Source organism: Eptesicus fuscus, chromosome 20 (assembly GCF_027574615.1).
Source record: "Eptesicus fuscus isolate TK198812 chromosome 20, DD_ASM_mEF_20220401, whole genome shotgun sequence".
Lineage (NCBI taxonomy): Eukaryota > Metazoa > Chordata > Mammalia > Chiroptera > Vespertilionidae > Eptesicus > Eptesicus fuscus.
In genome coordinates this window covers 2,766,983-2,780,087 of record NC_072492.1, presented here as the reverse complement: position 1 = coordinate 2,780,087, position 13,105 = coordinate 2,766,983, and the positions used below count along the sequence as shown (strand labels likewise).

The following is a 13,105-nucleotide window of genomic DNA, read 5'->3' as shown; positions in this document are numbered from 1 at the left end:
AAGTCATTTGTAAAATTTTGTTTTAAAAATAGAATTTTAGTTGTATTTGATTACAGCATTTAAAATAATGCTTGTCCTTTCTTTCAGGTGTTTTTGCCTGGCTTTCTGTCCAGCAATCTGTATTATAAATATTTGAATGATCTCATCCATTCGGTTCGAGGGGATGAATATCTGGGAGGGAATGTTTCACTGACTGCTCATGGCTCTGTTGGTGCTCCTGACGACTCTCACCAGGGTGGTTCTGACAGCTCAGCATCTCAGGTATTCACCGTTTTGCCTCTGCCATTAGAAAAGAAAGGTGTACAAATCCTGTCCTTTAAATACCAGTTACAGATCCCATTTGTAAGTTTTAAGTTGTTGAAGAAACAAAGGTGAAATAAAATTAGCCTCCTTACTATGTATTCTAATCAAAGTATTTGTGTATATTATATTGTAAGGTATCATGCTGTTTCACTCAGGCCATTTTCCTGCTTGACACTAGCTGTTCCTTTCAATAATCACAAAATATAATACACATTTATAGCCTCTGAAGAGCTCTTTATGCAATTGTTTGGGACGCATTTTATAAAATAACTGAGTAAACTGTTAGATTTCTTATAGTGTATTTCACTGAAGAGCTTTTGATTTCATTTGAATTATAGTGCTATTGTATATTTCCTAATCTCTGGTTTGGTTTTTGAGTGCTCTCATATATCAGACCTTACTTGAGTCTCCCCAAAATCACAGGAAGTGATTAGATCTCTCCTCAAGAGAAGAGATCTAAAGAGGTATTAAGAAGTTAACTGCTTTAATTGAAGTCACACAACAAGTGGGAGAGCCAGAACTCTTATTTCCTGTCTAGTGTTTTTCACCACAAGTTTAATAATATAGCATAATTATTTTTTCATCTCTTTTGACAATTAATACTTTGAATTTTTGACACTGGGCCTTGGACAAATTTTCTTAATTTATAAAACAGAACTATTTTATTGCTATCAACAGGCTCTCCTTGTACATTTCCCTGCTCTTAAGGTTACCTTGGAGCTAACCTGCTGCATGTGGTTGCCACTTTGTTTTTCATACAGGCTGGATGGAATGTTTTGGGCTTTAAGGCACTTTAAAGACCTAGGTGTTAACTGTAAAATATATTTTTACATTTGTAATATACATACAGAAAACTTAGCACTATCATAACTATATACAGTTTGAAGACTTCTCATAGACAGAACTACCCACATAACCAGCATCCAGATTAAGAAACAGGACTTTATCAGTATGTCAGAAACTCTCTTATATCCCCTTCCGGTCACTAGCCTCCCCCTGCAAGGGTGGTTACAATCCAACTTTTGATGGCCTAGGTTAGTGTGATCTGTTCTTGTCATTTTATAACTGTGTGTCTTATTTTTCTTTTTTGTGTGTGTACAGATTTATTGAGATATAATTCATATACCATACAATTCACCCATTTACATTGTATAATTCTATGGCATTTAGTATATTTACAGAGTTGCTTAACTGTCACCACAATCCATTTTAGAACATGGTTTTCCCCCTGGAAAAAACCTTGTATCCTTAAACTGTCACCCTCCAAATCTCCCATTTCTGCAGGCTACTGCTCTGTGTCCATTGATTTGCTTATTCTAGATATTTCATATAAATGGACCCAAATGACATGTGGTCTTTTGTGACTAGCTTCTTTTACTTAGCATAATGTGGTTTTTTTCTTAGTATAGTATTTTCAAGTTTTAACCTGTTAAGCATGTAAAAAATTTTATTCCTTATTATGGCTAAATCATACTATAGTCCATCATGCAGACACAGCCACATTTTGTTTATTCATCAATTGATGAATATTTGGGTTGTATTTTTACCTTTGGCTCTCCTATCTAGTAAAAGAGTAATATGCAAATTGACCATCACTCCAACACACAAGATGGCTGCCCCCATGTGGACACAAGATGGCCAGCAGGGGAGGGCCGTTGGGAGGCACCAGGCCTGCAAGGGAGGGCAGTTGGGGGCTATCAGGCCAGCAGGGGAGGGTAGTTGGGAGGGACCAGGCCTGCAAGGGAGGGCAGTTAGGGGTGACCAGGCCTGTAGAGGAGGGAAGTTGGGGGCGACCGGGCCTGCAGGAAAGGGCAGTTGGGGGAGACCCAGGCCTGCAGGGGAGGGCAGTTAGGGGTGACCAGGCCTGCAGGGGAGGGCAGTTAGGGGCAAACAGGGGAGCTGGCAGGGGAGCAGTTAGGCGTCAATCAGGCTGGCAGGGGAAGCGGTTAGGGGCCATCAGGAAGGCAGGCAGGCGAGCAATTGGGAGCCAGCAGTCCTGGATTGTTAGAGGGTAGTTGGACATCCCTCTAGGGGTCCCAGATTGAAGAGGATGCATGCTGGGCTGAGGGACACACACACACACACACACACCCGTGCACGAATTTTGTGCACCGGGCCTCTAGCTATTCATAACTAGAGGCCCGGTGCACAAAATTCGTGCACGGGTGGGGTCCCTTGGCTTGGCCGGCGATCGGGGCCAATCTGCATCAGCCAGTCAGGGCGGGGGTGGGGGAGGCATGGAGGTTGGCCGGCCACGGGAGGTTGGCTATGAGTGCACACTGACCACCAGGGGGCAGCTCTTGCATTGAGTGTCTGCCCCCTGGTGGTCAGTGTGTTTCATAGCTACCAGCCAGTCATAATGGTCACAACGGTTGCTTAGGCTTTTATATATATACATATACAAGTTTTTGTATGGATATATGTTTTCATTTCTGTCATGTTTATACGTAGGAATAGAATGGCTAAATCAGTTGATAACTATTTAACTCTGTCTTAATTATTGTTGCTTTGTAATAACTTTTGAAATCAGGAAGTGAAATTCCTCCAACTTAGTTCTTCTTTTTCAAGATTGTTTTGACTATTTGGAATCCTCCTATTTCCATTTGAATTTTAGGAACAGCTTGTTCATTTCTATGAAGAAGCCAGTAAAGATTCTGATCGAGATTGCAGTGATTCATAGATTAATTTGGGGGTATTACCATCTTAACAATATTAAATATTTTGGTCCATGAACATGGATATCTTCTCACTTACTCAAATCTCTTTTAATTTCTTTCAACAATATTTTGTAGTTTTTAAGTGTAAGTTTTTTATTCTAAAAAAAGCATTCCTAAATAGTTTATTTTTTGATGCTATTATAAATGGAATTGTTTTCTTAATTTCATATTCATATTATAAGTGTATAGAAATGCAAGTAATTTTTTTTTTGAGGTAAAATTCATTTAACATAACTTAGCCATTCAGTGACATTTTGAATGTTCACAGTGTTATGCAGTCATCACCACTATCTGGTTCCAGACTTTTACATTGTCCCAAATGGAAACCTCGTGCCCATTGAACAGTCACTTCCCATGGCCACTTATGTTTTCTTCTAAGTTTTAGGCCTTTGATCCATTTTGAGTTATTATGTGAGGTGGGATCCAACTTTATTCTTTTGCATGTGGACATCTAGTTTTCCCAGCATCATTTATTGTAAAAAACTATTCTTTCACTATTGAATGGTTTTAGCATCCTTGTCGAAAGTCATTTAACTAGCTAGATATATGAGTGTATTTCTGGACTCTCAATTCTACTCTATTACCCTACCTATACTTCTACCCCTTTGCCAGTACTATATTGTTTTGATTGCTGTGGCTTTGTAAGTTTTAAAATCAGGAAGTATTTGTCCTTCAACTTGGTTTTTATCATTTGCAAGATTGTTTTGGTTATTCTCAGTTCCTTGCAATTTCACATGTAAATTTTGGGATCAGCTTTTTCATTTTGATCAGGATTACACTGAATCTGTAGATTGCTTTTGGAGTATTGTCATCTTAACAATTGTAAGTCTTCCAGCCCATGAATATGGAATGACATTCTATCTAATTTAGGTTGTCCTTAATTCCTTCCAGCAACATTTATAGTTTTCAGAGTATAAGTTGTATTCCTTCTTGGATCAGTTTATTCCTAAGAATTTTTTTCTTTTTGATGCTATTACAAATAGGATTGTTTTTATTTAATTTTTCAATTACAGTTTACATCAATATTGTTTTATATTAGTTTCAGATGTACAGCAGAGTGCTTTAGACAATCATATACTTTACAAAGTGATCTCCGTGGTGTTTCAAGTACCCACCTGGCACTGTACAGAGTTATTGCAGTATTATTGACTATATTCCCTCTGCTATACTTTACATCCCCATGACTATTTTGTAACTGCCAATTTGTACTTCTTTTTTTAATCCTGACCTGAGGATTTTTTTTTTTCATTGATTGTTAGAAAGAGTGAAAGGGAGGGAGAGAGATACATTAATGTCAGAGAGACCCATAGATTGATTCCCAACTGTGGGGCTGGGGATCAAACCTGCAATCCAAGTACATGCCCTTGACTGGGAGTCAAACCCTCAACCCTTCAGTGTGCAGGCCTGCGATTCTGTAATTTTTTTTTTTTAATATCAAGACCTGGGTAATACTAAGTTGTGATTATATTTTTTTGTCAGTTGCTTATTGCTGAGAGGGTTCTTAATGAAAACTTTCTTCTAGCAGTTAATTAAGACGAGGCAATTGAAGTTTTGCAGTTCAGCATCTGTGCTTACGTTGTTTTTCCTGAATTTGTAAATATTTTTTAAAGCTTTCCCTCAAGCTATCACTTCTATTATCTTGAATTGGATCAAATTCTTCCTTTCCAGAAATGTTTTTGATATTTATTCTTTTCTTTCTTTTTTTAAAATTTATTTAATTTATTTATTTTGAGGTCTGGGAGAGCAAACCTTACGTATCCTCCTATTCTAAAAACATTATGGAACATTGATTACATGTAATTAATCTTTTTAAAAATATTTTTTATTGATTTTTAGAGACGAACAGAGAGGGGTAGAGAGATAGAAACATCAATGAGAGAGCCCTAGTCGGTTTGGCTCAGTGGATAGAGCACCATTCTGCGGACTGAAGGGTCCCAGATTTGATTCTGTTCAAGGGCAATTGCCCAGGTTGCAGGCTTGATTCCCAGTAGGGGGTGTGCAGGAGGCAGCCGATCAATGATTCTCTCTCATCATTGATGTTTCTACCTCTCTCTCCCTCTCCCTTCCTCTCTGAAATCAATTTTTTAAAATATATTTAAAAAGAAAAAGAAAAGAAACATTATTGAGAGAGAAACGTCATTGATTGGTTGCCTCCTACATGCCTCCTATTGGGGATCAAACCCGCAACCCGGGCATGTGCCCTGAGAGGGAATTGAATTGGTGACCTTTTGGTTTATGGGTTGACCCTCAACCACTGAGCAACACCAGCCAGGCTAATCTCATTTTTTTAATTCATCATTGATAATACATAGAACTATAACTGCTTTTTGTGTGTCATCTACCTTCAACTTTACTAAATTGATGTTAGCTCTAATAGTTTTCTTGTGGATTATTTAGGATTTTCTATATATAAGATCATGTCATTTGTGAATAGAAAGTTTTCTTTCTATCCACTTCGGGTGCCTATTGTTTCCTTTCCTTGCCTAATTGCTCTAGCTAGAACTTCCAGGGGGAGAGCGTTCAGTTTTTTATCAGTTAGTAAGATGTTCAGAGTGGGTTTTTCATAAATAAATGCTCTTTATGAAGTTGAGGAAGTTCTCTACTATTCCTAATTTGTTGAATGTTCTTTTATCAAGAAAGTATGTTGAGCCCTAGACAGTTTGATTCAGTGGATAGAGCGTTGGCCCACGGACTGAAGGGACCCAGGTTTAATTCCGGTCAAAGACTCATACCTTGGTGTAGGTTCGATCCCCGGCCCTGTTTGAAGTGTGTGCAGGAGGCAACCAATCGATGTGTTTCTCTCACATTGATGTTTCTCTCTCTGTGTCTTGTCCCCTCCCTTCCACTCTCTCTAAAAATCAATGGAAAAATATCGTCAGGTGAAGATTTTTAAAAAAATAGATTTTTAAAAATTGATTTCAGGGAGGAAGGGAAAGGGAAAGAGAGATAGAAACATCAATGATGAGAGAATCATTGATCGGTTGCCTCCTGCACGCCCCCTACTGGGGATAGAGTCCACAACCCGGCATGTGCCCTTGACCGGAATCGAACCCTGGACCCTTCAGTCCGCAGACTGACACTATCCACTGAGCCAACCCAGCTAAGGCCGCAGGTGAAGATTAAAAAAAAGGGGGGGAGGAAGTATGTTGGGTTTTGTCAAATGCCTTTCTGTATTAGATGAGATGATTATGCAGGCTTTTCGTTTTTACTCTCGAAACGTTGATTGACTATCAGTTGTTAAACCAAGCTTGCATTCCTGGGATAAATCCCACTTGGTTGTGGTATATAATTATTTCCGTATGTTTCTGGATTTGGTTTGCTAGTATTTTATTGAGGATTTTGGGTCTACACTACAGAGATTGATCTGGTTTGGGAATCTGAGTAACAATGGTCTAATAGAAGTATTCCCTCTCCTTTATTCTGATGCCTCTTTTCTTATTTTATTTTTTTGTTGTTGCTGTTAATCCTCATCCCAGGATATTTTTTCATTGATTTTTAGGGAGAGGGGAGACAGAAACATCAATGTGAGAGAGACACATCGATTGGTTGCCTCCTACATGCACCCCATCCAGGGCTGGGGAACCTGCAGCCAAAGTACGTGCCCTTGACTGGAATCGAACCCAGGGCCAACGCACAATCCACTGAGCCAAACTGTCTAGGGCTCTTTTCTTTTTAATTCTGTGCCCTTTTGGCTACAAAAAGAGAGCTCTTTCCTCACCTTCACCCCCAAAGAATGTTTATAAGTATCTGTTCAATTATTTATTAATTTAACCTATACCTTAGTTGTGGATATTAGGCGTGTTTCTGTCTTTTGTTATTTTAAATAATGCTGCAGTGAATAATCTTGTATATAAGTCATTTTGCATGAGCATCTGTAATTGAATTTTTAGAAGTGGAATTTCTGGGTCAAACCATGGCTCTGTATTTCATAGATCTATTAATTTTGACTTGCTTTTTATGTGGGAGTGAGGAGTGGGGACATAGAATGGTGAAGGGGAACTTACTACACTTATTTAACTGGTTAATTTAGAAAGTTAACTTGAGCTTCTCTTTTGTCACATGGCCTCACTGAGAATCAGAAGCATTCAGGTTTATCTTGTAAAATTTGGTGTCACATGTATTAGTTAAGATGCATATGCATGGGTGGATGGGAGTTTTGAACAGATTGGAACATAATGCTGTAAGGCAGCACATTTGTGGGAGCTTGAGAAAAACATTTGGCATGTGAGTGCATATAGTGGGCATTTTAATATTGTGCTTTCCCCTGTAGTTACATATTGATGTTACATTTCAAAATCATTGCTGTTTTATCACAGTAATGATGGGTTAAGTGAAAATTATATGTATTTCAAACACTGAAGATTTGTACCAATCTGTCATATTCCAAACCCAGGAGTTATTTGATTCCTAAATAATATACCACTAATTTTACAATTTCTGTTGTAGTCCAGTATGAAAAAAGCTAGTGTTAAAATTCTGAAAAATTTTGATGAAGCAATAATTGTGGATGCTGCAAGTCTGGATCCGGAATCTTTATATCAACGGACGTATGCAGGGTAAGCTTGGCACATGTCTAGAATTTTATCAAGTATATTAAATTTTGCATCTTTTTTCATTTTAATCTAAGCTATTTTAATCTATAAGTATGCGCACAAAAGGCTTACATATAGTATGCAGTAGAACATGGTGAGACTGAAGGCTTAGGAATGACTTCCTGGGTTTTAGTCTTGTCTCAGCCACTTATTGGCAAACTACTTCATCTCTTTGTGTCTCAGTTTTCATCTATAAAGTGAGGATAATATTACTACTTCATTGGGTTGTTGATGGTATTAAGTGAGATCACACATAAAAGAATTTAGCACATGGCCTGGTATCAGTAAGCACTCCACAAATATTACATCATTATTCCATCACCGTAGGCGATATTGATGAGGTGTCATGTTTGTGTGGTATGTTTTGGGCTGTCTCATCCATATTTTATTTGATTCATATGTTAGCGATTTCAAAGTTCCTGACTTAAAAGCAAAAAGAAAAATACAGTACAGGGGGAGTTATGAAATCAAACGAAGGACTTGTATGCATGCATATAAGCATAAACAATGGACGCAAAACTCTGGGGGGGGAGGGCATGTGTGGGTGTGGGGTGGGGGGTAATAGTAAGATATGTACACATATAATACCTCAATAAAAATATTAAAAAAAAAAAAAAAAGAAAAAGAAAAATACAGTACAAAGATGCCAATATCATCTATATGGACTGTATAACAATACTTGGAAAATGGAATAAAATTGTTCCTTTGTATTTTAGAATTAACTTGTTTATTTCATTCTATAACAAAAAGATAGTGATTCATAGGATATGCCACTTATTAAACTTTACTACAGATCAAATCATAAAATCATTCCTCTTCCCTAAAGATGGTTTGATTAACACATAAGCCTGTGTAAAGGCGTAATGACTCCACCCCAATCCCAGGCCTAGCAGTGCCACATAAAAGGGATTTCAACATGCTTAATTATTTTTCTCTGAAAGTAACAATGATAGTTGAGAGAGGGAGTCTGAAAGGTACAGGTACTTGAGGTAAATGAAAGGTCCTTGGATCACATTGTTTTTGGAAAGCACACCTCAGCTGTGTCGGCATTATAGTGAGCTTTATTTCTTCTTTTAGGAAATGGTGGACAGTAAGCCTAGATGAGTTAATTTCCAAAGATATTTATTCTTAAGGAATGGTTGGCTCATTTGTTTAAAACCTTGCTTAAGAAAGTATCAATTGCAGTGTTTCACTTTCATAGATGTTTTTGTGTATAAAATATAATGTTTTGTGAATTTTATTTTATTTTTAACTTTCATTCTTTTCCATCACCATTTATCCCCTCTATGCCCTCTTTCACCTCCACCTCCCACCCCTGCAATCAACACACTATTCACTGTTGTCCATGCCCATAAGTTCTCTTTTTTTCTAATTTATAAAGTGGGTCATAAGTACAGATAATTTTTCTCCCATCTTTAAAGTTAGTTTCCAGTGTTTGTTTTAATTTTGTGATTTCAGCATCTTCCTGAAATTTCTATCAAGACAAACAAATTGTAGCAGTTGGGATAGTGAAGCTTATATATGAAGTGATGGCTTATTAGGAAGGCTTTCTCTAAAATAAGATCCACTTTGCCTGAAAGGAGATAATATAGAGACATCATAAAATCTGTTTTTCTTCTTTTAATTAACTTTTAAGTACAAATATATTAATCTGTAATAATAAAAGCATAATATGCTAATTAGACTGGACGACCTTCCGGACAAGCCAGGGCTGCAGCTGCAGGATGGAGGCAGCCGCGGTGGCTGCAAGGGAGGGATCCAGGCAGCCGCCATTGCTGCGAAGGCCTACTCTTGCACGAATTTCATGCATCGGGCCTCTGGTGTCTGATAAAAATTAATTTGTAGATAAGACTAATGTCTCTTTGATCACATACCTATCCTTATTTTCTCATCTTCCTCCTCATTATTACATTATAGTGTATTTTTTGTTTGCTTATTTTTATGTAGTTAATATTACACTGTATGTATCTTATGCTTTCATTCATAGTGAGTTTTGTAGATTTTTCTGTTAGTCTATATAGATTTACCTCATTTTAACTGTGTCATAGTTCCTATATGTAATTTTAATTATAACTTATAACTGACAAAATATTCCACATAATGTGTTGTGCCACTATTTGATCATTTTGATATTGAGTGTTTCAGTTGTTTTTATTTTTCACTTTTATACCCAGTATAACAAAACACTTCCTTTTATATACTTCCTTGTACCAAAAAGCAGATTTGAAATTTTAATAGATCTTACTAATTTACCATTAAAAGTACCTGTACATTTTACATTCTTATCAGTCATTAATAAAGGTACTAATTTTCCCCACATCCTTGTCAACGCTAAATAATATCAAACTTTACATTTTTTTACCAATCTTGTATTATTGCTCATGAGATAGAGCTTCTATTGGCATGTTTGTTGGTTGTTGAGGTGTTTCTTCTGTGCATTGACTCTATCTCATTTTCACATTTTTCTTTTGGGTGATTTTTTTTGAAATATATTTTTATTGATTTCAGAAAGGACAGGAGAGGGCGAGAAAGATAGAAACATCAATGATGAGAGAAAATCATTGGTCGGCTGCCTCCTGCATGCCCTCTACTGGGGATCTAGCCCACAATCTACCCTTACCAGGAATCAAACCGCGGTAGATGCTCAACCATTGAGCCACACCAGCTGGGCTGTTGGGTGATTTCATAATGACTTGTTGGAATTCTGTATGTTTATGAATATTAATTATTGGTTAGTAGTAGTCTCTTAAAAATAAGACCTTTTACTGTGTTCTTTGCCTTTTAACTTGGTATTTTTACTACAGCTTTATAGCATACTATATACTAGTAATTATATGTTGCTCTAGTTTTATAAGACATTTTGTCCTACCTTTTTATCTCTTCTTTTACAAAGTTACCTTGGCTATTCTTGTGTCTTTTCTCTTCTCTTTGAATTTTAGAAATTTGAATTACCTGTTAACTTAGCATATTTCATAAACCTTTTTAGGATTTTGAATAGAATTGCGTTGAATTAAAGATTATTTTGCTTTCTATTTAAAACAAGCCTCACTTGGAATAACATGAGATACTTAAAATTGATTTTTTTCTTTTTAATTTAAAGTTAATTGTTAGAAATTATATTCTTCTCATACTTACGTAGGAAGATGACATTTGGAAGAGTCAGTGATGTGGGGCAGTTCATCCGAGAATCTGAGCCTGAACCTGATGTAAAGAAATCAAAAGGTTTGTGCTGTTTTTATACTTAATATTAAGCCTTTACTCAAATTAGTCATTGACTGTAAGTGAAGGATCCTTTAAAATTTAAACTGTTTATTTTGTGAAATAATTGCCATATATTTCACCTTGCTATTTATAGTCATAAGTGAGTACAAGGATTTCATGTAATCACAGTTCTATATAGTCTCTCTCTCTCTCTCTGTGAATCAGTTATTGAACTTGCTTTACCATTCAGAAGACATCTATATGAAAAAATATTTAGCACTTCTTTATTTAATGATGAAATACCCAATCCAAATTGGACTTGAGATTTATCTTGGGATCCTTTATCTTGTTAAATTTTCTCCAAATTGCTAAAAGTTATTATGAAATATATGTGGGAAATATTTTTTTTTAATATATTTTATTGATTTTTTACAGAGAGGAAGAGAGAGGGACAGAGAGCTAGAAACATCGATGAGAGAGAAACACCGATCAGCTGCCTCCTGCACACCCCCTAATGGGGATGTGCCCGCAACCAAGGCACACGCCCCTGACCGGAATCGAACCCGGGACCCTTGAGTCCGCAGGCCGACGCTCTATCCACTGAGCCAAACCGGTTTCGGCTATGTGGGAAATATTAATAGGTGAAATTCAAATCCTTTGTTTAATTGGCAGAAGAGTACTTGATCAATTCCAAGAGTTAAACACAAATCCTTTTTTGTTGTTGTTGTTGTTAATCTTCACCCAAGAATATTTTTCCATTGATTTTTTTAGAGAGTAGAAGGGAGGGGGAGAGACAGAGAGAAACATCTATGTGAGAGAGACATATTGATTGGTTGCTTCCTGCGTGCACCCATAACCAGGGCTGGGGATCTTGAGCCTGCAACCGAGGGATGTGCCCTTGATTAGAATCAAACCTGATACCCCTCAGTCCATGGGCTGATGCTCTATCCACTGAGCCAAACCAGATAGGCCAACACACATCCTTTTTGACTAATTATTCAGTGTAATTGGACTGACTGAATTGTCTTGAGTAAAAAATACTGACTTTTATAAGAAGAAAATGCTCCATTTTGATGTATGTTTAAAATTAAGAGCTGTTACTAATTTTCCTATTGAATTTAATAGGACTGCATCCCTATTATGTTTATCTTATTTTTTAATGCAATTGTTGTTTGACTAATGAATTATGCCACTTATGTTGGTGAACAATCTCCTTGAGGATTAGATATACATTGATAGAGTATGCAAAAAATACAATTGTTAAAATAATATATACCAAAAAAGGGGCCTGTTTCACCTTATTAGTTTATCCAAATAATTTATTTTTATTTTCTGTTTTGCCAGAGAAGTCTGAGCTACACAATTGGGAAAAATGTAAAGACTTAAAGAAGTACCTTATTTTCCGGCGTATAAGACGACTGGGCGTATAGAAGATTTTCCTGGGTTAAAAAATCATCTTATAGCCGGAAAATATGGTATACAACAGTTAATTCATTAAATAATTTTTAGTACTGTAGTCATATGCTCAGGACAGGTTAGGAGATACAGATCTTGCCATTAAGAAACTCAGTCTTGTAGTTTCTCTTATTGGGTAAAAGATGAATACCAGGACAAGGTACTGGTGGCCTTGGAGCAGAGGAAGTGCTAGAGAACCTCTGGGAGGTACTGGCCAGGAAGCGCTCTGCGTTGTAGAGTAGCTTCTGTCAGCGGGGATAATAGAGTCTCTAATATTAATAGAATCTCTGAGCTGTTTTGGGTGTTTTAAGCTGGTCTTATTCCTCTGACAGTTCATGAAGAAGTATTACTGCTCTAGAGTATTTGCTGTTTGTTTTATGTGAATGAAAGTATATTATAAGTAGTTAAAGATATATAAGAAAACTTTCCCCATAATAATATCTCTGCTCATTCTGTTCCTTTAGTCTCTTCATTTGATTTATTCATTCATTCTAAAATATGAATGCCTGCTATATGCATCTGCCATTCTAGGTATTGGGGAGAAAATAAAATTGTTGCCCTCAGGAGTTATATTACAGTGGAAGAGACAGTAAGTAGATAAAGATAAACACAGGCAGGGCATGTGCATGTGTTTATATACTTACACATAAGCATATGCAAGCAGAGCAAGCGACTGGAAGTGTGGCGGGGAGTGCTATTTTAGCAGTGGTTGTCAGGAGAGGTCTCACTAAGGAGGTAGCATTTTGAGTAGAGACCCAAGTAAAATGGGGCAATAAGCCTTGGCAGTTTCTGGAGGGAAGGGTGTTCTTGGCAGAAGGAACAAGAATAGAGGCCCTG

At 36.9% G+C, this 13,105-nt stretch overlaps 1 protein-coding gene across 2 annotated transcripts in view; it reads left to right on the top strand.

The window, feature by feature from the left end:
- The window catches only part of AKAP10 (A-kinase anchoring protein 10), a 116,032-nt gene that overhangs the window by 75,519 nt on the left and 27,408 nt on the right, over positions 1 to 13,105 (top strand). For both annotated transcript variants that reach the window (XR_008554674.1, XM_008156205.3), the window contains exons 10-12: positions 88 to 261; positions 7,467 to 7,576; positions 10,752 to 10,834. Coding sequence is in view for 1 of the 2 variants with exons in the window: in XM_008156205.3 (XP_008154427.1) it covers positions 88 to 261; positions 7,467 to 7,576; positions 10,752 to 10,834 (367 nt within the window). In the remaining variant the exon portion in view is untranslated. The remainder of the gene's footprint in view (positions 1 to 87; positions 262 to 7,466; positions 7,577 to 10,751; positions 10,835 to 13,105) is intronic.